This window comes from Mixophyes fleayi, chromosome 2 (genome assembly GCF_038048845.1).
Source record: "Mixophyes fleayi isolate aMixFle1 chromosome 2, aMixFle1.hap1, whole genome shotgun sequence".
Lineage (NCBI taxonomy): Eukaryota > Metazoa > Chordata > Amphibia > Anura > Limnodynastidae > Mixophyes > Mixophyes fleayi.
Genome location: NC_134403.1, coordinates 286,180,086 through 286,207,013, shown reverse-complemented (window position 1 = coordinate 286,207,013; position 26,928 = coordinate 286,180,086). Strand labels below are relative to the sequence as shown.

Genomic DNA, 26,928 nt, shown 5'->3' with positions numbered 1-26,928 from the left:
TCTTTGTTGACTATGGACGTGCGTATGCCCGATTTATGTACATTTTTAAAGAATGCACAATATGTTAGATTTGAGTGCCTTAATGAATCAGGCCACTATGTTGAAATACTTAAGCCAGAGGTATTAAGATAAATATTTTAGCAAATATACAGAAATTATTATAAAATTAAACAATATATTTCTGCACACTATGGTAATCGTGAAACCTGTGGTTTTCTTTTTTTACAATGTTAAAAATGGAGCACGTAAATGCTTGTCATTTATTGCCAGAACTACATAATAAATAACAATGAAAAGTATAGTTGCAAACAACCTTTGTTTTTTCATGTTTGATTTTTTACCACATTTGTAACTGCAGATTTTTATTTATAGTCATATAATTTACATGTTCAAAATTAAATATTGTATTTACAAAATATTTTACAGTTTAATTGTAATGTACACATTACAAACTTTAATTACAAAATTGTAAATCTATGAAGCTCACAATGTAAACATTTAGGAAGGACCAGTTGACACACAATATGTTATTAAATATAATTTATATATAGCTGCTTTTAATTGTCCTGGCTTTATTTAATGGTCCACTATTAGGGAAAGCAAATTTTCTATGCAAACCAAGCTTCCTATTCACAAGTCTAGTAGACTAATGTGGGTCTGGAAGTAATAAGCTGTTCCTTGTGGTGCAGTCAATCTCTTTTTTCTCTATACGTCCATACCTCAGAGCCTGGAGAGCTTACTGGGCAACTCACTCGGCTTGAAAGATCATCTGCCATCAACAACATGAGAAAAATGGTGCTGGTAGGGCTAATGAGCAAAATTTATGGTGAATGGTACCGAAAATGTGCCAACTAATCCAGTAATATCCTATAGCAGACACAAATAAAGGTAGTGTAATAATTAAAGTTATATTTTAAAGGCACCAGATGTAAGAAGTGTGTTTTCTGGATGTGCTTATATACTGTAGCAATTAGCTAATTATTCATTTAAACAGCTCTCACCACTTCTTTAAATCTGTCCTGAACAGAGAACTGCTTATTATAACCAGTGAGCAATAATTGCACGTTGTCTAACTTACATATGCCAACTTGTTTGTCTATTGATTTATTTAGCGGAATGGTCCTTGATTGATTATTCCTTTTCCAAGAATGTTGAAATAACCCTGAACATTAGATTACGTAAACATTTATAGTGCAAAAACACATAAAATACTGGTCCAGCAGTAAAATCTCTTTCTAAAAAAATATTGTAGCGCAATTAAAAAAAGCATAATAACTTTTGCAGAAATTGAATCCAGTTGCCATGTGCCAGCATCATGGACTGTTCGTATTTACAGTATGCCATACTCTTCTCAGTCAGGACTGATGCATTCTTCTGGACAAACACTATTAGCCTGCAACAAAAGAGAAAAACAAAATATAAATGAATTTGCATATAATAAACAATACCACACGCTATAAAAAATAAAATAAAAATTGTACCAATGTATATATTTTTAATATAAACAGAGCATTTCATTCATCTACAGCTACAAGTTATATTTTAACAATGACTTTCCCTCAGAGAATCTGCTCATTTCTGGAGACAGTTTCCTATACTGGCACATAGAGTAGCAGTCACTTTTCTTGGGTTGACAGTTGGGAGAAATTTAAGAATAAACTGCAGTTATTGGATAGTTGTCAGTGAAGATGAAGCAAACATTCAATCAGCTCCGTTGATTCCTACCCAATGCCTACATTTTACTTTCAATCTCTTCCTGACTGAGAAAAGTGATCATTACATGTACGTGTACCATTCATAACCAAAACGGTACAAGTCCCTGGTATGATTCTACTAAATGAGGGATAGGGCAAGTGAGGTTGTTGGCAAAATTTTAGTTGAAAATGGAGTTTTCCTTTTAAGTACATGTCTTTTGAGAACTTTATTTGCAAAATAAGCTGTTTAACAGTGTAATTTAAAAGTTACGAAGTTCTTATAATGTCTATGATCAATGGTCAAAATTGGGATGTATACAGTGGTATGCCATAGCAACACTTCTCCTACTGCCCTCATTGTAAAACTATCAAATTGAATTCACTAACATTCCTATTACATTTTTCATACTACCACTTCTAAATGTCCACTTCAACTACTATCTATGATTGTAATATGAGCATGCTGTGTAAAGGTATCTATGTACAAGAAGAAATGAGAGTACATGACAAAACTAAGTCATGTGCTACAGTAATAGTATCACAGCCATGGCCTCATTTGCATTATACTGTATATAGCAGTGATAGACAATCTGTTAGGCACAGGTTAGTCAGTTAGCCTTCACAGTTGCCTCTTATTGTACTGGTCAGGGTAGAAAAACCTGAATGATGTTTCATTTGGCACAGTGTACATGAAACACTAATCATGTTCAAATAACAAATGTCTTATTCATCATCATCCTCATCGTTTATTTATAGGGCACCATAGTAGCTAACAGAAAAGATGACACACTGACTCAGAAACTCAGGTGATAGGAACAGCGTGATTAGCTGTCACAAATATCTTAATTACAGCTACAGGTGTCCTATTTCCTCCTGCCTTCCTGTTCCTTTTATCAGTCTAATTAACAGAGGCTGGACACAAGAACCTTGTACACATATACCATATGTTGTAATGAACATAGCTTATGTTACCACATGTGAGAATTTCAATGTTATTATGTGCAGATGAGTCAATGACCAAGATGTTATTTTTAGCACGTAGATGAATCAGCTACAACAAACAACACACTGAACGTTGAATGATAACGTTATCCATTCCCTTCAATGCAAAGAATGGTGAAAAAAAATCCCCAGCACATCCGGTATTATAGTGTTAAGATAAATTACATGTTGACAGCACTGTTAATTTGTTCACCAGCAAGTATTGTACAGAAGTATGGTTCAACTATATGTAAGCTGAAGCCACAATGCCCTTAATAAGCCTTATTCTTATCTTCACCTTTCTCCTTTTTGTGTCATGGAGAATATTTTAAGGGTCATTTATATAACAAATAAAAATAATTAAAAAGGAGGTGTGATCTAAGTACATATATGTAATGTAAGGAATGTAAGGGGAAAAGGTAATAGGTAAAGAACTGTCCGACATTAATAGTGAGAAATTTACATCACTCGTGACTTCTGTCATCACACTCATGGACTGATTATCCAATAGGCTGACTAGGCTACAGCCTAGGGCACAAGACTTTTGGGAGCGCAAGAATTTTGTGGTTATACAATTGTGACAGGTAAAGGGCTAAAGACAATGAGTCATCCTCAGGCTGGTGTTTGAGGATAAGCGAGTAGGAGAGACAAGGACAGCGACAAGCGCAGGTGTGGGAGCCCCACTCTACCTACATGCCTTAACCCACAGTAGCGCTCTTTCCTGCCTCCATTCCCCAATACAGAAGATGAAATGAGTTACAGAGATTCCCATGACCCGTTTACAAAGTCAAGTGGAGCTGAGTTTCGAAAACACACAAATGTAAACACTGGTAGGGGGGATAAAGGAAGATGGATTTTAAATTACGGATAATTTCGTTTCTACCTTTAGCCTGTCGTGGAAGGCAATGGGGTGTTTCTAGCATATTCGTCTAGGGCGGCCTGAAACCTTAACCAGTCCCCGATCAAGTATGACGATGACTAATGATCACTAGTGAGCTCTACTTTTTTTTAATTTTGTACAGTGCCGTTTTTGGATTTATATCTGTAGCACAATGATTCCAACCTGAAAGCCACACGCCCTTTTACCATCAATATCCCACTCTTAATCAAACAGTGTTTTTAAATGGGAAAAAAAGGATCGGGCTACATAATCTTGCACATTCTGTGCACTATTTTTAAAGAGTTGATAAAAAGTTTTACAAATAACTTTTCAATGTTTCTTGACAGCCCGAGCATGTTACCTGGTTCTAAGAATAGTTGCGTAGTTTTACACTGGATAAATGTTTGCTACATTAATTTAGCTAAAACCATTTTATTTGACGCAATATATTTCCAATAGTACTCACCACATTTTCCATATTGTTTGAAAGCCATGTAAATGTGTCCTGGAGATACTGGTTTCCGAAGCCCATAATCCTGTTTGCGGGGTGAGTGGAGAGTCCTACAACCTGTTTTGTGAAGTGAACAGAGAAGGCAAATTTCATGTCCTCGGGTGTGGCATCCACTCCCCTTTTTTTGACCTCCTTGTCAACATATACATCTGCAAGCTGCTTGAATGAATTATAGGAGATGTCCTTGAAGAAGCTGCTTAGGTTCGGATCTTCCTTTATCTGTAAATATAGCAAAATATAACTTGAGTAAACATCAATATATCCCAATCCATATCAATTCCTCCTATGTCTGACAATTATCATTTGTGTAACATTCTGATACATATAATATGCAAAAAGTGCAAGAAATGCTCATTCCATACCTTTCTATCATATAAATCCCCCTGCTTTTGAAGAATGGAGACGATTTTCTTAATGACAGTTTCTGGAACAAAAAAAAAAGTGGATTGGTTATTTACTAAGAAAATACAAATACACATCTGTACAACAGCCCATAACAGCCAATCTGGCATTTAATTGATTGTCTAAACTATACTATAGATTTGTTGGCTGCAGCAAGTGGTTAAAAACTAGTTGCATTTTTGTAGCATACGGAGTTACCTACATTGATGATATGTCATTGTTTTAGTTTGTGACAGTTTGAGTAATGCCTTATTTTAAATGATAAAAATGTAGAGTGTATTATGCTGATTGAAACAGTACTGTGTTTGGCAATGCAGGGGAGTGTCTCGTTGAAAAACAAACTACATTTTTGGAAATTGATGAATATATTATTTGGTATTGTAACCATTCAAGGTTAAGACAATTCTCAATTCACTGTGATACAATTTTATTCCCCTTCTTCACTATAATCAACATCAAAGCCACTATAATCAGGACATTGAATATGAATTGAATAGTATTTTTACGCTTTGATTAATAAGTTCTCCAAGCCAGGTATATTCATATGTATAAATGTAAATGTGTAAATGTAGCCTTTTTCAAAGTATCTAGGCCATTGTTCTCATTACAAACAATATAAAATAAAAATTGGAACGTAGCCATTTATATACTCTTGTTCCTGTACTGCAGTAATATGCAACAATAATACTAAGATGTTGTCTATGTATAATAAATTAAATTATGTGTTCTATTTATTTGAAGTGAACTTACCAGTGTCCAGCACTTCTTCTATATTTAATTCTTCACCCAAGCTTTGCTTCCTTGCTCCTATCTCCATGTTATCAATGTCTTTTACAAGATGTTCAATCTCTTCAGACACTTGCTGGTAATAACAATTCTCAGTCTTTTCACCTACACAAATGACATTATACATATGGTTCATATAATCTGAAAATATCAATATGATATAGGTAATGTGATAAAGTGTTATATAGTATGTTGGTATCACAGAAACATTGAATTTGATGGCAAAAACAAACTGATTGGTCTATCTGGTCTGCCCATTTTAATACCTGGTCTTTTGTTCTTTATTGTGTTTTATTTTTTTCTAAAATTCAGCTGGTAATGAGGGAGTGAGTAATTTAGTTTGAAGTCCTAACAATAGCATTATGTTAGTCTCATGCATGTTTGCATTCATTAACTGCATGAGTCCCAACAGCTCAGCTCTGAGATTATCCAAATCACCGATCCCACTTTTATGGGCGGATAATCTCCATCCATTTTCATATTATGGATTTTTTGTTCTAGAAATACTCTTGCATGTAAATATGTTGCCTTCTTAAACTAAGCTAGTTCCCTAATATATTCCAATTTACTATCATATCACTTATTTCAGTTATTTATCTAACCTGTATATATTGAGCTATTTAATTCTTTTGTCATAAGTTTTGGTGTTTTGGCTCCTACACCGTTTTTAAAGGCCTTATCTGAATTATTACTGCCCTGGCTAAAGTCACCAATGACCTCCTCTCTGCTAAAGCCAGGGGCCACTTCTCCCTTCTCATCCTCCATGACCTCTCTGCAGCCTTCGACACCGTTGACCACCCCCTCCTCCTTCACACCCTCCAGTCTTTCGGCCTCTCTGGCCCAGTCCTGTCCTGGTTCACCTCTTACCTTACTCACCGATCCTTCTCTGTCACCACCTCTGGGTCTCTCTCCCCCCCCGTCCACCCTTCCAGTCGGGGTCCCTCAGGGCTCTGTTCTGGGACCCTTACTCTTCTCTCTATACACCTCCTCCCTGGGTGAACTGATCAGCTCCTTCGGCTTCAGCTACCACCTTTACGCTGATGACACTCAACTATACCTCTCCTCTCCTGATCTCTCTCCCTCCCTCCTCTCTAGGGTGTCCGCCTGCCTCTCTGCCATCTCCTCCTGGATGTCCTCTCGATTCCTCAAACTTAACCTTGCCAAAACTGAGCTCATAGTTTTTCCTCCCTCTCATACCTCATCCCCTTCTGACCTCTCCATCACTGTCGAGAACACCTCTATGTCACCTGTCCCCCAACTACGCTGCCTTGGTGTCATCCTCGACTCCTCTCTCTCCTTTGGCCCCCACATCCTCTCTCTTGCTAAATCCTGCCGCTTCCAGCTGCGTAACATCGCTCGCATCCGGCCCTTACTCTCCCAAGATGCCACCAAATGCCTTATCCACTCTCTGATCATCTCCCGCCTGGACTACTGCAACCTCCTCCTCACTGGCCTCCCCCACTCTCATCTTGATCCCCTTCGATCTGTTCTTAACGCTGCCGCTAGGCTTATTTTCCCTTCTCGCCGCTCCTCTTCTGTCTCCCCCCTCTACCTAGCCCTTCACTGGCTCCCATTCCCCTTTAGAATCCTCTTTAAGCTCCTCACACTCACCTACAAGGCCCTCGCCAACTCCACTGCGCCCTACATCTCCACCCTCCTCTCTATTCATGCTCCATCCTGCCCTCTCCGTTTTGCCTCTGACCGTCTCTGTACGGCGCTGCGGATGCCTTGTGGCGCCTTTATAAATAAAAATTTATAATAATAATAATTAATTCTCATTTATTAATCTCCTGTTAAAGATAGGGCATCCAGAATGTATGCAGTGCTGCAACCCAGCAGAACCTGTACTCTTATCTCCCAGGTCCATTTTCATGTTTAGAAGTGGTATTAAACCTGTATGGAGGAAGGTAATGTTTTTCAGTCTGGTGAGAATTCCAGAGAGAATACAGAGATAATTGTGGAGCCTTTACAACATTACAAACATGAATTAGGTAAGTACTATATGATCCTTAAGTGGAGATGGTGATAATTAAGGCCTCTAGTTGTTGTAACTGGAGTAAATGCAATGACTGAATCAGACATGCATCACAACTACTAAAAGAATACCATAAACTTATTTAAGTCACATAGATAAATAAAATAAATATACAGATAGATATAAAATCAGAATAGTCCATTATTATACCTAAACAGGAATCCCTATGTGAAGCATGTATGATTAAATCAATGATTTACATCAGTTTGAACAACTAGAGGCCTCAACTTTCACCAACTCCACTTAAGTACATAAATAGAACTTACCTTTATAACGTTCATAACGTTTTACAGGCTCCTTGAGAAACTGCATACTCTCTGGAATTTTAACTTCCTTTCTTCCAACACACCCTTCTTTCCTCTATACAGAATTTGCACACACCCTATGCAATAACACTTATTTGGCACTATTCATACTCGGATTTGGAATCCAAGTATTCCTATTAGGTAGCAATTAGGGGACACACACCAATATTACCCATTTCACATTAGCATAATTGTTTTTACATGCATCTCATTCTTCATGAACTGGACTATTTGTAATTATTTAATTGCGGCTAGTTTCTATTCACGATATACTTACATAATTTGAATGGTAGTGGCTTATTGATGCGCTTCAAGGGAAGATGGGTGGGTCTTTTCAGCTTTTTCTCTTCATCTGAAGTACTCTTCTTGAAAGAAAGTGCCCTTCGGATGCTATTTTTTTTTAAGCTGTTTTTCTTGGCAGCCTGAATCAAATGTCCATTACTGGAAGAGCTTACAGAGTCTTGAGCCATCTTTTTGACCACAGTCACAGATTGTTCTGAGGGGGTTTCTTCTGTTTTAAAAAGGTGACTCAGAAAGTTCTTGAACCATGATGTTTTTTTTATACTTTTAGCCTTGACTGTGGTGGTAGGTTGTTGCTTCTGTAGAGTAGTGTCATTGATTTCTGAAATTTTGCCATCCATAGCTATCTTTTTTGTCTCAGGCACTCCTGCCTTAGTTGATACAGGTATCTTATTTTTCTTTACATTATATGTAAATTTATTAAGGTCGCTGACTGATCTCTTCACCCTTTTCTCCCTGCTTCTCACCACTGGTCTTGCTTCGCAGCTGCTTAAACTTCTTTTCACGTACATTTCCAGAACCATTTTGGCCTCCTGCTTGTTTAAAGAAACAAACTTCCCTCTCATTTTCCTTTCTATGTTTGGGCTTTTGCTTGCTGCCTCCTCCAATTTATGCCTGTATTAAAAGCAAAATAATAGATATTAGTATTTGCCACATGTAAAGCGCAGGGTGTGTAAATTGATTTGTGAATGCCAGCAAGCAATGTTATCAGGAGACCAGTCAAGGCCAGGAAGCATTTCTAATGACAAGTACAGCATTGATACATATTCACAGTAATATATGCAATATATACACTAATGCAAAATAATACCTCTATGCTCCCAAGTATTCACACCGAATGTATGCATCCTAAAACACAGTCATATTCAGGACACATTTACAGGAACTTGCACAGATACACCATACTTACCAACTTTCTGTTGGTGAAATCCGGGAGCCTGCAGAGGAGGTGGGCGTGACGGGGGGGGGGGTGGGGGGGGGGGGGGGGGGGGCTCCAAGTGACGTCATTTTGGACCTGCCCCCATGACGTGATGACGCAAAATGCGTCATTTGACAGCGGGGGCGGGGCCAAACGCCGCGATTCACCGGGAATCGCGGCGTTTGGGACTTAATTCTGCCCACTTCACTAGGAAGTGGGCAGAATTATCCAGATGCGGGGGATTGCCACACTCGCCCGGGAGCCCGGGAGACTCTCGCAAAATGCGGGAGTCTCCCGCAAAATGCGGGAGAGTTGGCAAGTCTGAGATACACACAATTGCATAAATGTGCTTACATAAAAAATAGGAAGATCATATTTCTTCACAAACACAGAGAGCCAGTCTCAGATCTTTTACTTTCATTTTAACTCTTTCAATATCAGTTTAACTCGAAGATCATGTAGTAAGTAGTAAATTCCTTGATGTATTGTGTAGGGTGTCATATATTGCACCTTATATCATGTGTTGTACTAAATAGTATGTCTGATTATGTTTGACGGTGTATTGTGCTTACAGCTGCGCTGCGACGCAGTACACTTGAATGTAATGTATTCTAGGTTTTTTTGTAGATTGAACAAATTTAAGGGCTGCGCTCTTTTCTAATTTAGGCAAGGGCTGCTATACTAAAAAGGAAATCCCTTTCCCAATGCAAATATTTAAAGAAATTAAGTGCTGCTATATCCACTCTGGGACCGGTACAAGGACCAGTAAGTTGAGTCAGATTTCGTTTCAAGACTGCACTTTGAGCCTACGGCTCATTTCATCTCTCTGGATTTTGCAACATAATTATCATTACTTGCATCTTTGATTTTATGGACTTATTTTGGACTTCACTGGCAGTTTAACAATTGATCTCCTGTGATAGAAACTGTATTCCACTGCAACCCAATATTATTTGATTACAGTGGTAGTTAATGTTTAACATCTAGCCTATGATTTTTGGACTTTACTGGCAGCTAACAATTGATCCGTTGTGAAAGGAACTGTATGCTACTCAATTGCAGCCCATCTTTGGTGGTTTATGTTTAGCATCTAACCGATGATTGATTAATACGCACATCAATGTGTTGATCATATATATCATTAATAATAAATGTTTATTCTTTTTATATTGTCTCTATTTAGTAGTTATCTAATATCAACCAGCATTAAATACTGTAGGCAACAGAGCACATACTTTATTTCTTTAAATATGCTTTTTATGTACCTTTACACAAAATAAGAATACATTTTCAATCCAAAATTTGTAGTATTGCAGATTAAATATGTGTACATAGAAGTCCACATTAACAGTTTATCCTAGTGGAGTGAACACAAAACAAGTGACATTATATAAGAAATGTTTACATTGTTTGCATACAAAATATAGAATTTGATGACACACAACAACCAACCTGTCAATTTCTGTCCATTCTAGTGTCTATTTCACTACATTTTTGTATTTATTAATAGTACTTAAATTCCCATGCATATAGTGTGCTGGGAATAATTGACATTATTTTAGAACTCTCTGAAGTTTTGCCATTGGATCGGGCACAAATTAAAAAGAAAAAAATTCAATGAGTAAATTCAGTTAAACATTGCAACATTGACCAGAGAATGACAATTTTGTATTTAAACATATCTCTTTAAATGCAAAGGTAAAATAAAAATTAAAAAATCAAAAAGACAAATAACCTTGTGTTTTATAATTTAAGGGATATTTGAGAAAAAATTGAGAAAGAAGAGTTAGAACAGAAAGAAAGATTAACATGCAAATCTGTTAGCAGGAATTCTTGTTGAATGCATGGGGATATGAAATAAAGTTTCATCTCACTTTCATACCTGTCTGTTTCCATAAGACCTGGCTGTCTGTTCCACCTGCTCTGCTGTTGACTGACTCACACTGTATTGTTTCAGTGCAGTAAAGACTAGTTCAGCAAGGTGATCTCAGTATCTATATATAAGCTACCAATGGGCAGGTAGGGCACAGGTAAGCACAACCTCCTGTGGTTTCCCCACAATACGTAGAAAGCAGAAATCATTCATACACGGATCCTTCTGCTTTACTTCCTTATTACTACATGTTTTGAAATGTAAATGTAATTGAAAACCTGTTTTCCAATGAATGATAAGATAGCAAACCGTTTGTGCAATAACAGTTTCCCGTAATGCGTTCTGCTCCTGGCTATTCAATGAAATATTGGCACCTTGTTTATAATCGTCACAGGCTGAAGCAGACGTGCACATGATTACCTGACTAATAAACAGGAACATGTCTTAATTGTTTCTTGAAATCCTTTAGTTAGATGGAAAGAGAAACTGTCATGAACATTTATATTCTTCTCAATCAAAACAAATGACTATGATTAGCTCTGCAGTAGTGCATTGATATTTTTCATTGTACAAATAGAGATGTAATGTTACTTTTAAAAATTATTTTGGTAAAAGTAATTTAAAATAGATGAATTAACTAGACTGTTTGCATTCAGCGCTGCGGAATCAGTGGCGCTATATAAATAAATGGGGATGATGATGATGATTCAAGAATGATATTCATCCTAAATAACTGTAAGAGTAATAAGTGGTTTTGGTGAACGTAAGGACTCTATAGTAAATCCCTGGTGGTGGCAGAAAAGGTGTATTCATTGGTAAGTGACAAAGGTAACTCCAGTCACAGCCAGTTGTTTCAGATTGCTGTATCTGAGACAGGCTGGGCGTTCTTGACAAACTGGTTGTCAGCTTGGTGGGATTAATAATATTTTTCTTTTTATCATGTTACGACTCTGCTATGTTTTGTATGTGGCTGCAGTACCTCAATTCCATCAAAGGTGCTGCTGTTTTGCCTGGCCTCTGCAAGGCTACTGGATTCTGCTTGCACGCTTGTTGCCCTGACCTCTGCCTGGTCACTGGACTCTGTGACCTGTGCAATTGACTTTTGAAATTAACCAGGCCCAGGGACAGATAAGCATCTCTAAAGAGTATGTATATACAAAGGAGTTCCAAATGTGGGGGTGAGAGCAATGTGAGAAGTTAAATCAGTTGACTTACCTATTTATTTTTGGGAGCGTAAGGACTCCATAGTAAATCCTTTGTGGTGGCAGAAAAGGTGTATTCATTGGTAAGTGATCAAGGTAACTCCAGTCACAGGCAGCTGTTTCATAATTGCTGTATCTGATACAGGCTGGGCGTTCGTGAAATTCACCATCATTAAATTAGACTGCCATATGCGAGAATAGAAAGTGAGGAGGGGTAACAAGAGGGCTGAGGAGAAATCTACAGAGAAAGATCAGAAGGATAATAACAGATGAATTAAAAGAGTGATATATATCGAAACTGAAATATGAAGTTAATTTATTAAACCAATACATATTGCCGTACCTCACTCCTTCTTTGCTCTTTTCCTCACCTTGTTAAACTCTGGAAAGTCAAATAAAAATAATTTATAGAAGAAGAAAAAGGAGTAATAAATGGGACAACAGAGGGAGTGATAGTGAGGATTGAAGAGAACAACAGTGGTGGAGAAATAAAGTAAAGGGAGAGAGAGAGCAGAGTAAGAGTTCATATGCGCACACAAGTATTTGTCTTATACCTGGCGATGTTAAATGTTTTTTTAGGCAACCCTACCAGAAACCTATTTTTTATTTGAAAATCTTGCTGGTTCAACATAAGAAAAATAAAAATTCAGCTGTTACCTACTCTCTCTAAAGTAAGGCCGCACAAGGCTTTGATTACAAGTAAGTTAATGTGCATTGTTATTTTACAGATTTATTTAAATAATTTATTAGAAGTTCAAAATGTATTTGCTAAAATTTAATATTATATTTAATTTCTTGATAGTTGAATAGTTTAGCTCCAAGTCGTGCGATGGGGTGCAGTTGGGGAGAGCTGTCACTGGGAGACTCATCAGTCTCTGCTTGGATTTCTCCTATAGCAGGCGCGGACCTCAGGCACAGTGCAGATAGACTGTCCCCCTTCCTACCTCTCCCTCTTCTTCACTGACCCGACACTGTCAGGAACAACATAGAGAAGAGAAGATAGCTGAAGACAGGTAAGTACAGAATGGTGTGATGCTGGGGGGGGCAATGCGATGCAAGGGGGCAATGTGATGCTGGGGGGAATAGTGTGATACAGGGGGGTCAGTGTGATGCAGGGTGCTGGGGTGTCAATGTGATGCTAGATGGGCAATATGATGCTGGGTGATGCTGGGGGGAACATTGTGAGGTGGGGTGGACATTGTGATGCGGGGGGGGGGGCAGTGTGGGCAGCAGGGTGTTGGAGCAGTGTGGGAGAGAGTTGGTATTGGGGCATTGATGGCAGAGGAGTATTGTTGGTGCAGTGTGGGCAGCAGGGTGGTATTGGGGCAAAATTATCAGATATAATGATGACACAATTTTTTTACCTGTCATGAATTAGACAAATGTGCCAAGCCTGGCTTTAGCAGGACACAGACACACCTTCTTGTCATGTGAATTAAATCGGCTTTTCACTATTAATAATAATAGTAATAATAATCGCTGTCTCTAGACATATTATAAATGTACAAATATTCAAGAATATAATGCCATGTTTTACTGACCCATCCTTGATTAATATAAATATGTTAACAACAAAATAATCAAATATAATAAAAGGAAATATAATAATGTAATCCACAAAACTAAAAAGACTCACAAACAGGCAAACAAATGTCTAGTGTACAAATATATGTGTAAATGTGCATATAAAAGTAAGACATTATATCATGCTGGTAGAAATGAAATAAAAGTAAAAATAAGTATAAAAAATATAAAAATAAAGCAAAAGGAAAAATTAATAAAAGTAAAATAAAACATAAAAAAATAATAATAATGAAATAAAAAATGCATAAATAAATTTGTCTATACAAGTGACATATATGTATGCCAAATATAACTGTGCAAATGTAGAAAAAAGAGGGTTACATTCAGAAATCACCATGAATTATATGCTATTAATTTAAAGGAACTGCAGGTTTGAGCAACCATTTAATTCATTAGTATTTGGCTCTCCCTTGCTGCTATGTATTAGTATAATTAATTTGACATTTGCAGAATATATTAACACATAAACAATGGTAATCTAAATAACACATATTGCATTAATCTGTTTATTTATTAAAATCTTGTGGACAAGAAGGCATGTGGGAAAAAATCTGTTTGACAGGTGGGTATGTTTGTGAAAAGCTGATGGGCAGGAGGGTGGGGGTGTGTGAGAAAAGTTGGTGGGAAGCGGGGGGCATATCAGCAAGTAACAGGTAAGTGTTTGCTTTGTACTGAAACCTAACATTTGGAGTCTCCCCTCTAGAAATCCTGTGTTTGCTCCTGGGCAGGAGTGAAGTCTGGACAGCATTCTGTGTTAGACATAAGTACATCTGGACATCAGTATACCTGGACATCAGTGCATTGGACAGCAGCCTTACCAGCAAGATAGGAGGGAGGTAAGAGTTACTATTTTTATTTTACAAACGTCAAGTGTGTGAAGGCAGAGCAAGTGGGAATTGGGAGAAGGGCTGGTATTCTGAAGCCTTGCCTAGGGCTTAAGAAATCTTGCACAGGCCCTGAGTATATACCTGGTTTAAGGTACTCAGCTGGAATGGAAAGCCTATATATATATATATATATATATATATATATATATATATATATATATATATATATATATATATATATATATATCGGAAGATATACACATATATTAGCACCAGTAGTCAATCCTACTCATTGGAGTGGGGGAGTTTAGGATTCATAATATTGTCTTTTCCTATTACCACTAGGCTATTCCTTCTGCCATCACTGACACATAAGACTGCTGTAGTTGAAATATGGTAGGGTAGAGCAAATATTATCTTGTGTAGATTATATGCATATATTGTCATTCTGATATTGAAGATGTAAATAAGGGCAAACCCTAATTCAAAGTATTAACTATTTTATTTAGGTAAATGTTTTATTAAGAAGAGGGAAATTAGAAGTTAAATTGTTGCTTTTGTTTCACATTTGGCTCAATAAAAATTATGACATTATGTTTCCATGATGATTATAACCTGTGGCTCTTTGTTATAATCTTATCTCCAGCTACATCTGTTTTTACAAATACATGCAAACAAATTTGAATATTTACCTGTTTATACAATATGTTCCTGTTTTATTACCACTTCCCATTTTGTGGCACATGATGTAATCTGTTGTCTATACAAATAAGCCACTTACATTATGAATGTGTACTGACACATTGATTCCTTTCTTCTATCTACCCTTTTTTTTTGGGGGGTGGGGGTGGAATAATTTACAGTTGGAAGCAGGGCCCATTTTAATGTGTAAAATATGCTAATTAATATGGTGAATACACAGGAGAAACAGGTATGCCTGTACCCATATTACATTTTTTGCATTTCACTGATTTGTGCCTCTTTACATCTGAAGAGATGGAATGACGCAGGGTGGAGTCGTTACAAGGCCAAGTATAGTAAATGCGTGTTCACATACTTGAGCCATCTACAGATATTCTTGTCAGGAGGTGTACCTGATACAGGTTCTCTGTCCCGTTTTTTAATAGAAATACGCCATTCATCATCATGAAGTTGATAATGAAGCATGGTGTCTCATGTATAACACTGCATGATAAATCTTCTTGCGGACACTTTTACTTGTTTATTTTTAATTGCACTTATCATAAGATAGGTTCAGATCAAAATGTACATATAAATTGGCTCTGTTTGCGCAACTTAATTTACACCTGTGCTTTTGATGCAAATGCGTCCACCTCGATATTAGCCTCTTTATGATTATTGCTGTGGTTATGCATTTTATGGTGGTGATGAGTTCTATGACTGGGGCCTTCCATTCCTGGACGGGGCTTTACATCCCCTGCTCACACGAGAATAGACATTTTTCAGTTTTGAGAGGCACAGACATTTATTTAGTTACAAAGTGCAAATGTGGAATCTGGAAAGAAGAAAGAGGAAAATTAACAAAAACAAGAGGTTTACTCATCGCAGCTGTGCAGGAGCCCAGAGAGATGGCTTGTTCAATAAATATAGATAAAGAGAAGTCAATCATAAGTAACTTGCTATAACATGATGCCTATATTTATTCATTAGCTTACTGTAAAGCCGGTAACACAGATGAAGCTGTGAGTAATCTATGAAAGGTGGTGGTGGGAGTGCTCAGACTGTGTAAATGTCATTATATCTGTACCAAAGTCAGTGTATGATAATGTCACTCTGTCTCTGTGTCCAGCAGGGTGTATACGTTTCAGTGTTTGTATGTACGTATATGCCTGTGGCTTTTATTAAGTGAGTATGTTCTAAAGAATAATGCAATAGGCATGCACCCTAATGAAGCACTGTCCAGAGCATGCAATTTAATTGGCTTGGCAAGCAAATTGGCTTGGCAGGGACCCGTCAGTGGAGGAGGGAGGAAAAGAGAGTGTAGTGTGCTCTCCTTCCTCTGCATGGGATCCAGTGGTAAAGGTAAGTGGGGAGGTGTAAGAGGTCTGGAAGGGCATATGGTGTTTGTGATGAGGTCTGTAAGATGCATGTGAAGAGGTCTGATGGGCATGGAAGAGACGGCACATGGGCATTTGGAGAGGTCTGAAGGCATGTGCGGACGTCCAATGGGCATATGTGGAGGCAGAGGCGGAACTAGCAAGCTTTGGGCCCCGGTGCAGGGAGGCAGAGAGAAGGGAACCAGGGCCCCTGACCCTCTGCATCTGCCATGCAGCAGACTCCATTATCTACATGGGCCCTGGTGCACAGCACCTGCTGCACCAATGATAGTTCCGTCACTATGTGGAGGTCTGATGAGCATGTGTGGAGGTCTGATGAGCATGTAAGCTGCACATTAAGAGGTCTGAGGCATTAATGATTTTTTTTATCGCCACTTCAACAGTTACCTACATAGCGACTGTGGATGTGGTAACAGCATGACTATTAATTGTCCTTTAACCCTTCTCCACCTGACACGGCAGCAATGTAAGAGCTGTACTGGTGTGTTGTGATTATTGTGAACATTTTGTCCAATATTGGTGGTCCGAGAGATACCCCCTCTGCGGCGCACAGTATCCCTGTCTAGATTTCCCTGGGTGCAAACCCCAATGAAATGCACAGGCTTATGAATAATGCAGCTCCTAATGTGTGGAGAGTGCAAATGGTTAATGTACAACAAAAATGTGAAAGAAAAGTATCTATGTTTATTGTTTACTGTAACTAAGTAACAAAACCAGACTGAGAAACACAACATAAAGGAAAGCGAAAAACTAGAGTGTGAAAGACTGTGACATGTAACCTTTCAATAAAGCTGACAGTAAGTCAACACAGAGGAATAACATCCTAAAAAGGACATAAAAGGTTATATGTCCATACATGGCCAAAATACTGTTTAAAGTGGGGTTTCAGTGTACCTTTCTATATAAGGATGTTTGTCTGTTAAGATGGCAACAAACTCTGCAAAGATGTCAACCAATTTTGTCAGTAAATTCCATTATTTTCCATTGCTTACTTTGCTAGTGGAGCTTATATTTCATTTGACATCAGCAAAGTGATTAATATGCAACTCCAACTTGTAGTATGTAGAGAATAACTATGTTAATAGTTCCTAACCAATATAATAACTAATGCACTAAAGTTTTATTTAACATTTAATTTAAAATATAGTTATTGTAAGCAGGGCTGGTGCTAGCATGTCGGACGCCCCTCCTGCAAAAAATTAATTTGCGCCCTCCTCTTTTAAAAAATATTTGTCCATTCAGTAATGCTTTTTCTTTTAATGCAAATCATATAATAAACTTTAATAAAGAGAGTAATACAAATACAAATAATTAAAAAATTAAGTAGCAAACATGAATTGCTTTATGAATAATATAAATGAAAAATATGTATTCTTTGCAATAACATATTAAATTTTTGGCAAATTAGTTTGGTTGTGCTCCCTTCATCACATGGTGCCCCCTTATCACACACTGCCCCCTTGTCACACGCTGCCCCCCTCTCCTCCGTCACACGCTGCCCCCCTCTCCTCCATTGCATGCTGTCCCCCTCTCTTCTACCACACGCTGTCCCCCCTCTCTTCCACCACATGCTGTCCCCCCTCTCCTCCACCACCACCACCACACACTGCGCCCCCTTCCTTTTTCAACCTTGCTGTCCCCACCCTCTCAATTTTCAACCTCGCTGTCCCCCCCTCTCCTTTTTCAACCTTGCTTTTTGACCTTCTTCTGCCTTCTTCTCTTCTGTCTTCTGTTCTTGGGTCGGTTTGCTGCTCCTCTCTACGTGCTCCTCACTGACAGTGTTGAGACGTGATGACGTCATGCCTAACACTGTCAGTGAGAAGGGAGTAGAGGGGGGCCGGTGTCGCCAGGGTTTTTTTGTCATTTTTTTTTTCTTGTGCCGGGGGACAAACGGGGATGGCAAGCGGGGGGTAGCACCCCTCAGTCTTGGCGCTCCCCCGCCTTGCTTACCCTGCTTACCATTTTCCGCCGACCCTGATTGTAAGCCCTCCTTATGTGTGCAATATATGTTCCCTTTAAAATACCAACTTACGGCCTCGTTTAGAGTTAGGAGTAAATCCAGCCACTCGGTGCAATTAGTTAGCATTAGAGTTAGAAGCAGATTGCGTCCTAGCTCAACACTAATGTGCAGCTATAAAATAAAGATGCTCAGCATTTGTTTGCTACATGCAAAAGCAGTTTATTTTATTATTGGACCTGATCAGAGGCAGTAGCCTTTTTGTCCTATACACAAACGCCAGGAGAAAATCTGCATCCTTTAGGTGGATTTTCATCTAACACTAACTGAGGTCCATAATGTATACACTATTTTTACACTGACCATGCACCAAAACTAAACTGATTAACATCTATGCTCATAATAAATTGTAACCTAACTGTGCCAGAGAACAAATAATTCCTCTACATAAAATCTTGTAGTACATTTTATCAGGCAATACAATCCAGCCATGCATAGGAAAGGGCAAGTGGAGATAAGAAATGTATATTTGATATTGAATTTTTATACCTTTACCGAGCCTATATATTATTATTACCCCCATGCATTTAGAAACAAAAATATCACTGAGGCAGCTGACCGTTACCCAGCTGTCCTGATGATACTGACACAGAGCAGTCAGAATTAACTTACTGCTTTGCCGGGCCAGTCTCCATCGTTCTGCACATGTGTGAACCGGCTTGGTCATGCTAGGAGAAGGTGGCTTCTCTCCTAGGAAAAAAATAATGTACTTTTTATCTGTATTGGTGACGTCTCTTTTGACAAAACAGCATTTTCTTTCTGTGTCTTGATAATGACTTTCTCATTTCTTTGCTGAGGCTTTTAATTGACGATAACAATTATTCTCTAAAGTTGTCACATGCAAGGATTTGAAAGCAAGATAACTTTAACCTTTCGATTATCTGGTGGAAACCTCAGCAAAAAAAATCAAGAAAGCTTCAGATATTCATGTCCCTTGTCTGTTACACTATTTTTTATCTACAATACCTGAAATAATTATAGGACCTGATCATAGGCAGTAGCCTGTCAATTTGCACCTCCAGTTCTCTCTTGACCAATCAAGTTTGTGATCTTCAGCGTATGTAAACCTCTCAGTTTAGCTCAGGGCATGCCTGTACAACAGGTTTCCTTATTGAGTAATCTCTTCTTAGAGATTGCCTTTGGCCTGTTTTAACTTCTCTTCTCTGCTGCCTGCTATTGGCCTTCACCTTGTTCCTCTTAACTTGCCACCATGTTTAGTTGCCTATGGTTTCTTTCCAGTATAGTCCAAATCTCCATGCAGGAACCTCTGGTGAAGACTGGGGAGGCTCTGTCCTTACGATATCACTATAATTTATTTAAGTGTAATGGAATATTAGTTCATTTACCATATATGTGCACTAAACAAACAAAAGTGACATTTACAGTTACAGTTGTGTCTAATGGTGGTTTTGTTAGTTTAGACAGAAGTGGTAATTGTTCTACTGCTCTAAAAATAACCAATGCTTTACCTAATACTGCAGATAAGGCAAATTCTTGTCGTATATAACCTTCTAATGGTAGGTGTTGTGGAGTCACTTTGGTATATTTTTTTCTTTTACAATATAACACATGTAAGGTGTTGGCTTTCAACAATGTTTGCTAGCAAAGGCAGCTAGTCTTGTCTGACAGGCATAACAAGTAAGTTTATGACAGTTGTAGTGCTAATATCAACCGCTATGTATACAAAAAAGTAAATAGGAATATGAAGAGGTTATTATTCTTGATAAATAGAGCAGTGTTTGAAGTGCTACTTCCCTAAGCTCACACATGGCATAAGGAAAGGGTGTGTTAGGGAGGTGTATTACAGGTTTGTAAATTAGAGTCCTTAGAGTAATGCAATGTTATCATTATTGACATTACTATAAAATATTCAGTGTGCTATACAGTACATCAAGACTCTCCAAGTGAAGTCCAGTGGGCCAGAGCTGGAAAGTTTAAACTTTTTAATGGCCCTCAGCTTCTCTGAAAGCTTCATGCAGATGACATAATTTTTGGGGTCAGCATGTAAACACATAGTAATTACAGGCATGTGGCCCTCATCATGGAAATGGTATGATAGCTAATTAGAGCAAGCAATTAAATTCCAGCAGTTATAGCAGATACATTATCTGTGTTCTCAACAGCTCATGCTGAAATTATTGCAATTTCATTAGCTGAAACCTCTGTGATGTCATTACCTGAACTAATTACAGTATCCAGTGAAATAACTTCATTTTCAGCTAATGAGTTCTGTGATTTCTGCAGCCATTTAAGTAGTCAATGTGCAAACTGTGACATAGTGAAACTGATAAGCTTCTGCATAACAAAGTCAGCAAGGATGACCTTGGTAATGCCTTGCTCTGTGTCCTAATAAAAATGTAAAAGCAGATATATTTTATATATCATATAAAATAATTATGACTATGTTTCAGTGGATTATCAATGTTTGTTTTAAAGAGGAAGAAAGGATCCACCTGAAACTGAATTCAGACCTCCGGTGGACCTGTCATATTTTGAATAAAGTCCATTTTACATAATACCTTGTACAGTTTGGGCTTGATGCTTTGGATGCATTGGAGTCTAAATTCCCTAACACACACAGACACAGAAAGACACACACACACACACAGAGGCTAAGATTCATTTTTGTTAGCAGTCAAACAATCTACTAGTATGTTTTTGGAGTGTTGAAAGAAACCGGGGCACCCAGAGGAAACCCGTGCAAACACTGGGAGAACATACAAACTCCACACAGATAAGATGACCGCTGTGAGCAGAAGTGCTAACCACTGAGCCACTGTGCTGCCCAGAGAGTTGTGTGCATCTGACACTTGTGCCGCCTTACGACCAGGGGCACAGAGAGGGGAGGGGGCAGGTACAAATTAACTTGGCCCAGTCTTCCTGGGGAACCCAGGCCGAGGCAGTCTGGTAATCATTATTTTTATTTTTTATTTTTTCTACCTATTAGTATTGGAGGTGTGGGAAATGTTAAGGGGGAAGGAGCGAGTTGACAGCTGTCAGCAGCTCCCAGTCCCTGGACAGTGTGTGACATCACACACTGTCCCAGCAGCAAGGAAAGCAGGGAGAAGGAGTTCCAGATCAACATGTGTGTGTATATGTATGTGTATATATCTGACCATTTCCAAACATATAGCATACTTGCCTACTTTTAAAGGCATCTGTCCGAGAGGGGGTCCGTCGAGGGGCGTGACCACGCGTGGGGCCCTGTTAGGATCCGCCCCCTGTCAATCAATTTAGCAATTTTAGCCAATCGAAGCAGGGGGCGGGGCCACGATGACGCATTTAGCCCTGCCCCCGCCATCTTCAACAGCGAGGACACCTGGATCCGGGATTTTTGCCTCCTCTCTCGGGAGTCCGGGAGAACTCACAAAAATTCGGGAGTCTCCCTGACATTCCGGGAGAGTAGGCAACTATGACATATAGATATCTGTGATTATTTTTATCACACATATTTTGCTTATAATTATATACAGCGTGATCTGTGTTGTGTCCTGTGCTCACTAATTATTTACCATATTTCACGAACCTATACATTTTCCAAACAGGTCCCAGCATTCCAAAATCCATACAAAAATCCAGTACTAGGTTGTGAAAACTGCAATAACAGATAGGTGAGAGCAACACCATTTTAATCCATAATGGAGGAATTCAATTGCCGGTAATGTGGCGGACATCACGCCATACACATTGCTGTAGAAATTTCTGACAAAATCTCCGCTGCAAAGTGTCTCACGGACATTCTGGAGACACTTTGTGGCTAATTGAATTCCCACCATAATGTCATGTGTAAATAGATGCAGCCACATCCATGTTGGCCATTCCCTATCACTATGTGGTCACTCCCCCTTCGACGGCGCAGCCACGTAGCTTCCCTTTTCCTGCTAAGTGTGGAGGGGGGCCCATAAAGTTGCTGTACCAGGGCCCTAAATTCCTCTTGGCAGTCATGCTTACGACTGGTGAGGCCAAGTACAGTAAGGCCATGTTCATGGAAAATTGGCAGACCAGCAAGAAGACACATATACACCTGTCAGGAACTGTATCTTGCTAGCACCTGCTAGCAAATACATGCTGATGATGATGTTGGTCTCTAGCACTAGCTACCTGCTTCTGATTGGCTGATTGTGAATTCACCTCTGAAGCTTATAGGTGCTTTCTGCATAGATTATGCATATACTGTAGAATTTTGTGGCAATAATTTAAAAACTTTTAAATATATTTTCATCTAAATGGAATTTTTTTATCTGCTGTATTATTTCCAACCTAATAGCTAATGTGTTTTTCTCAAAAACCAATGTTAAAAATCTTTTCTTATGACCTGGTTGTATGTATGCGTATGTGAGTGTGTATATTAGATACATACACATATATATTTATATATATATATATATATATATATATATATATATATATATATATTATGTGGCAAAGAGGGATATTCGCCACAGTTCCCTGGTGCAGGCTGCAGACAGGGTTAAGTTTTCCCTAGGTTCCTCTCTTAGCACACACACAGGTGTTCCACATAGGTGTGATCGGTTTGCTGTGATTAGTTGTAGTACTTGGGGTGGAGTATAAAGGCACTGTCTGTATGTGTGGGTGGCACCACTGATGCCAGTAAGTGGCCGGCGAGCAGACAGGGAAATAGGTGGTGGGGATTTTCATGTAGTATTACTGGATATGATTGCTGTACCGGCATTGGAGCTCTTTTACCATCCTGACAACTGCTAATAAACAGATTGTAAGTGTGACTGGATCACTGATAAATAACTTTTGGTAAAAATGTATTTAAAGGAAATAGCGCAGGGCGCATATTTATATAACTGCATAGGCACTTATTTTTGTTTATTGTAAGATAGGAAGTCGTTATCTCTGAGACCAGGGTAGAAAAGTTGGTCTTTCCTGTTTTCACCTTACTAAAGGATATGCCTTATTTATGATGCATATATCTGATACAATAGGCCTTTGTGGATGGAGGTCTTGTGTGTATTGGGATGTATTTAGTATGGAAGTGTCGTTGTTTAGGATTTGTAAGGTTGCTTGTGGAAACCTGTAATTAGGACATGTGCAAGGAAGTCTGATAGCAGAAAGTACTAACAAAGTTTTGTGAAGTGTCATGTCTGCTCTGGCCAAAGGCCCATCAGGAGGTCGTTACTGTGTGGCCTTTGCCAGAGTGAATTTCATAGATAAGTGTAGATTTTGTTAGCCTTGAAATGTATTTAAATTCATATTTGTGTCAATAGATTATATCCTGTTTCTAAAAATAGACTATTTCTGAACTGTATAAAAGATGAGCTCTGTGAGCATGTTAGTGTTCTTCAGAATTGTCATCAGACCTGATCACACTGGAACCTTCCACCAGTGTGTGTGAGCAAATAATCCATCTTGCTTAAAAGACCTGCTTGGAATCATCTTCAATATTGCTGTTTTCCTGTGATCTACAGATTAGACCCTAAAATCTAATCCGTTCTCCGGCTGTCTCTACGGTTTGGACCCAAGTTATTCCAGTACCAATGCTCTGCTGCTACCCAGCAGCCCTGGTTAGTGTGATAGGCCAGGGGGGATCCATTCACAGCAACCCGGATCCATAGTAAGAGGTCCGGAGTTACCAGCCAGGTACACCAGCAACGAGATACGCTAGCAGCATCAGTGACCTAGAAGAAACCCGGTACTGGATGTCGGTAAGGAGTCCAGTGGTGGCAGCTCATGTAAGCCCCTCCTACTGCGGCAAGAGGGCACTTTTTGGATAACGAAAGGGAACGGTGGCAAAGTAAGCCCAGCCGGTTCCCAGCAACAACAGACAGGGTGGCATAGGCGGTCCATCCTGTCACAGTAAGCTTACGAGCAGGGCCTTCTCACCTCTTTGTCTGTTTTACCCAGTTTGTTTATTAGTTTACTATGTTTGTCCCCAATTGTAAAGCGCTACGGAATATGGTGTCGCTATATAAATAAATGATGATGATAAATGGTTCAGCATACCTATGTCCGATTCCTGTGAATGGTGTACTATCTCACAAATATATATATATATATATATATATTGTAGGCCTGATGTAAATGTGGCGACGTGGCATATATATGCTACAGGTGCAGAGCTGGACAAATCTTGAGATGCCTATGACATAACACATGGACATATATATGCTATTTTTACAGGCGGCTCTTTTAGCATAAATTACACCCCATTTGCGCTCAACTCAGCAACAAACATATAAGTAGACAGCTGCATTAAAGTTAGTACTATGAACATTACATTGTTAAATGCAACAGTTTTCGTATCTTGGTAATGGATGTGTATTGTAGTGAAGTGATGTCTTCTTTATTTATACATGTACAAACTTTTGTTTTCATATCATAGCACACTTAGCAGTTGCATATCAGTGATGTGTATGTTTTGCAGTTGATCTCCATTGAGCTTGCAATATCTGGTCTAGTGATTGGATATATCGGGATTTAGAGTTAGGGTTATGAATGGGATTTTTTATCAGGAATATCCTGTAATTTTGAGGGTAATGCATATTATTATTAGTAGTAGTAGTATTGTTATTATCATATATAGTGGTAAAAGTGGGAGTTTAGAAGTGGAGGTATGGAAAATATAAGGGAATGGAATTTGTAGTTTTACAATGAGGGCAGTAGGAGAAGTGACGATATAGCATATCACCATATACCAGCCCAGTTCAACAACTGACTATCTATAAAACGTCAATAATATTACATATCGCTGTACAGAGAATATGTACATATTGTAGTACCTCTCCCATTGGAGCTTGTAGTCTAAATTCTCTAACATGCTTTTTGACTGTGTGGGAGGAAACCCCAGAAAACACGGGAGACCATAAAAAACTTCACACAGATAGGTCTTTGGATGGAATCAAAGTCATGATCCAGTGGAGAAGCAGCAGTAGAGCAATACTAACCACTGTTTCACTTTTCTGCTCACGTGTCCTTCTTTAAGTATCCTCAAATTCTGAAAAGGTCCATTGCACCACACAGAGATTGATACATTTTCACTCCATGCTGCCCTCCGTCTGACAAGCTGTAAGACATAGCACATCCTCTGGATGGAATTAGTACCACTGTCATTCCATACAGTACATTAGTAATCTTGGGTCATTGACAGTCCATACCAACATTCCTGTGTATCACACCTTTGAATTAATATAAAAAAATGGGTAGCATGTCCCCTCCACTAATCTTTAACCATCACTAATGCTAGACAGTATCAACTGGTTACCTCCAAAGCAAGGAGTTGGGTTCCCTGCTATAATCACAGGGAAAGTGCCTGTAAGCTTTTTTCTCAAGATCAGCTAAAAACAAATGTAATTAACGACACTGTCAAACTTTTTACTAACATTTATCATTCACTTATAAGGTGAATTTGTTATTTTTTAATAATTCTTGAACCATGTAACATTGTTTAATGAAATCTTCAAAACGGCACATCAGATACGCTGGCTGCAAGTTTTGGTACCTGTCAAGCAAACTATGCAACACATGAAAATGACAAAAAAAAATGCACAAAAACAGTAAACATGTTCCAAATCATGCTTAACAACTCTATAGCCATCATTTATCTATAAGGGAGACAGATACATGAATACAACATAACATATACATGAATACACATAAGCACAATAACAAATACAATTAAGCATAATAGCAGATGTGTGGTACAAAACACAAGTGTGAGTAATGGTTGAGCAATTACAGGAAGCACAAGAACAAGTGCGCATTCCATATATATGAGTAAACAATCAACATAGTGGTTACACATAGAATTCAATGTTTGACAGGGGCAAACGAGGTAGACAGACATGTGGGAGGGGATAGTGAGAGACAGTAGAAGAAATTGGGACACAAGTGAATGAGATGGGTGAGGATAATGGATGGAATGGAAATGAGGGATAAAGAGGGGGTAGGGTAGGCAAGCATGAAGAGATGGGTGTTAATGAAGCGTTTGAATGATTTTTGGTTGGGTTGAGTGTGGTGGGGCAAGTTAAGGAGTTCCAGATTTGGGGAACAGTGTGGAGAAGTCTTGGAGATTGGAGTGAGAGGAGGTTATAACAGAGGAGGAGAGTTTGAGGTGTAGGTCAGTGAAGGACAAGGTGGGGTGTATCTGGTGACAAGGTCAGAGATGTAAGGAGGTCAAGTGTTAGTGAGATTCTTGCGGATTTAGTGGCTTCCATATTTACCAACCTGGATTAGCACAGAGGCATGGCGTCCAATGATCCTTCGTTTCTCCTTATATTACTAATTATATATTATCTTTTTATTTCTCATTGTTTTCATCTTGTTTGTTTATCACCCTCTATGCCTCTTCCCATTTAAACCTTTTCTACTCTTTCTACTTTCAGTTGTATAGTATTTTACACTGTTCCCTTATATCATTTATTTTCCTACTTGGCCTCATCTCCTTTCCTCTTACTCTCTTCACTTACACTAGAATTCTAACCCGTTATTGTCCCCTTTATTTCTAATCTGCTTTCATTCTATCAATTTATTCTCCTTCTTCCTCCTGTTCAACCCTATTTTATTTT

The 26,928-nt window shown here is 38.6% G+C and overlaps 1 protein-coding gene across 1 annotated transcript; it reads right to left on the bottom strand.

The window, feature by feature from the left end:
- Positions 1-358: 358 nt before the first annotated feature.
- Positions 359-10,774, bottom strand: LOC142139059 (uncharacterized). The gene is made up of 6 exons (XM_075196325.1): positions 10,696-10,774; positions 7,872-8,509; positions 5,219-5,359; positions 4,429-4,490; positions 4,022-4,285; positions 359-1,393 (listed from the first exon to the last, which is right to left on the bottom strand). The coding sequence occupies exons 1-6, from the start codon at positions 10,707-10,709 to the stop codon at positions 1,352-1,354; spliced, it is 1,161 nt and encodes a 386-aa protein (XP_075052426.1). The 5' UTR covers positions 10,710-10,774; the 3' UTR covers positions 359-1,351.
- Between the last annotated feature and the right edge of the window lie 16,154 nt (positions 10,775-26,928).

What these genes read in the sequence shown, in the direction of transcription:
- LOC142139059 (XM_075196325.1), bottom strand. An exon ending in GCCACTACCATTCAAATTAT is followed by an intron (nt 5,360 to 7,871) that starts GTAAGTATATCG and finishes TCATTTGTGTAG; the next exon opens with GTGAAAAGACTGAGAATTGT. An exon ending in AGAAGAAGTGCTGGACACTG is followed by an intron (nt 4,491 to 5,218) that starts GTAAGTTCACTT and finishes TTTTTGTTCCAG; the next exon opens with AAACTGTCATTAAGAAAATC.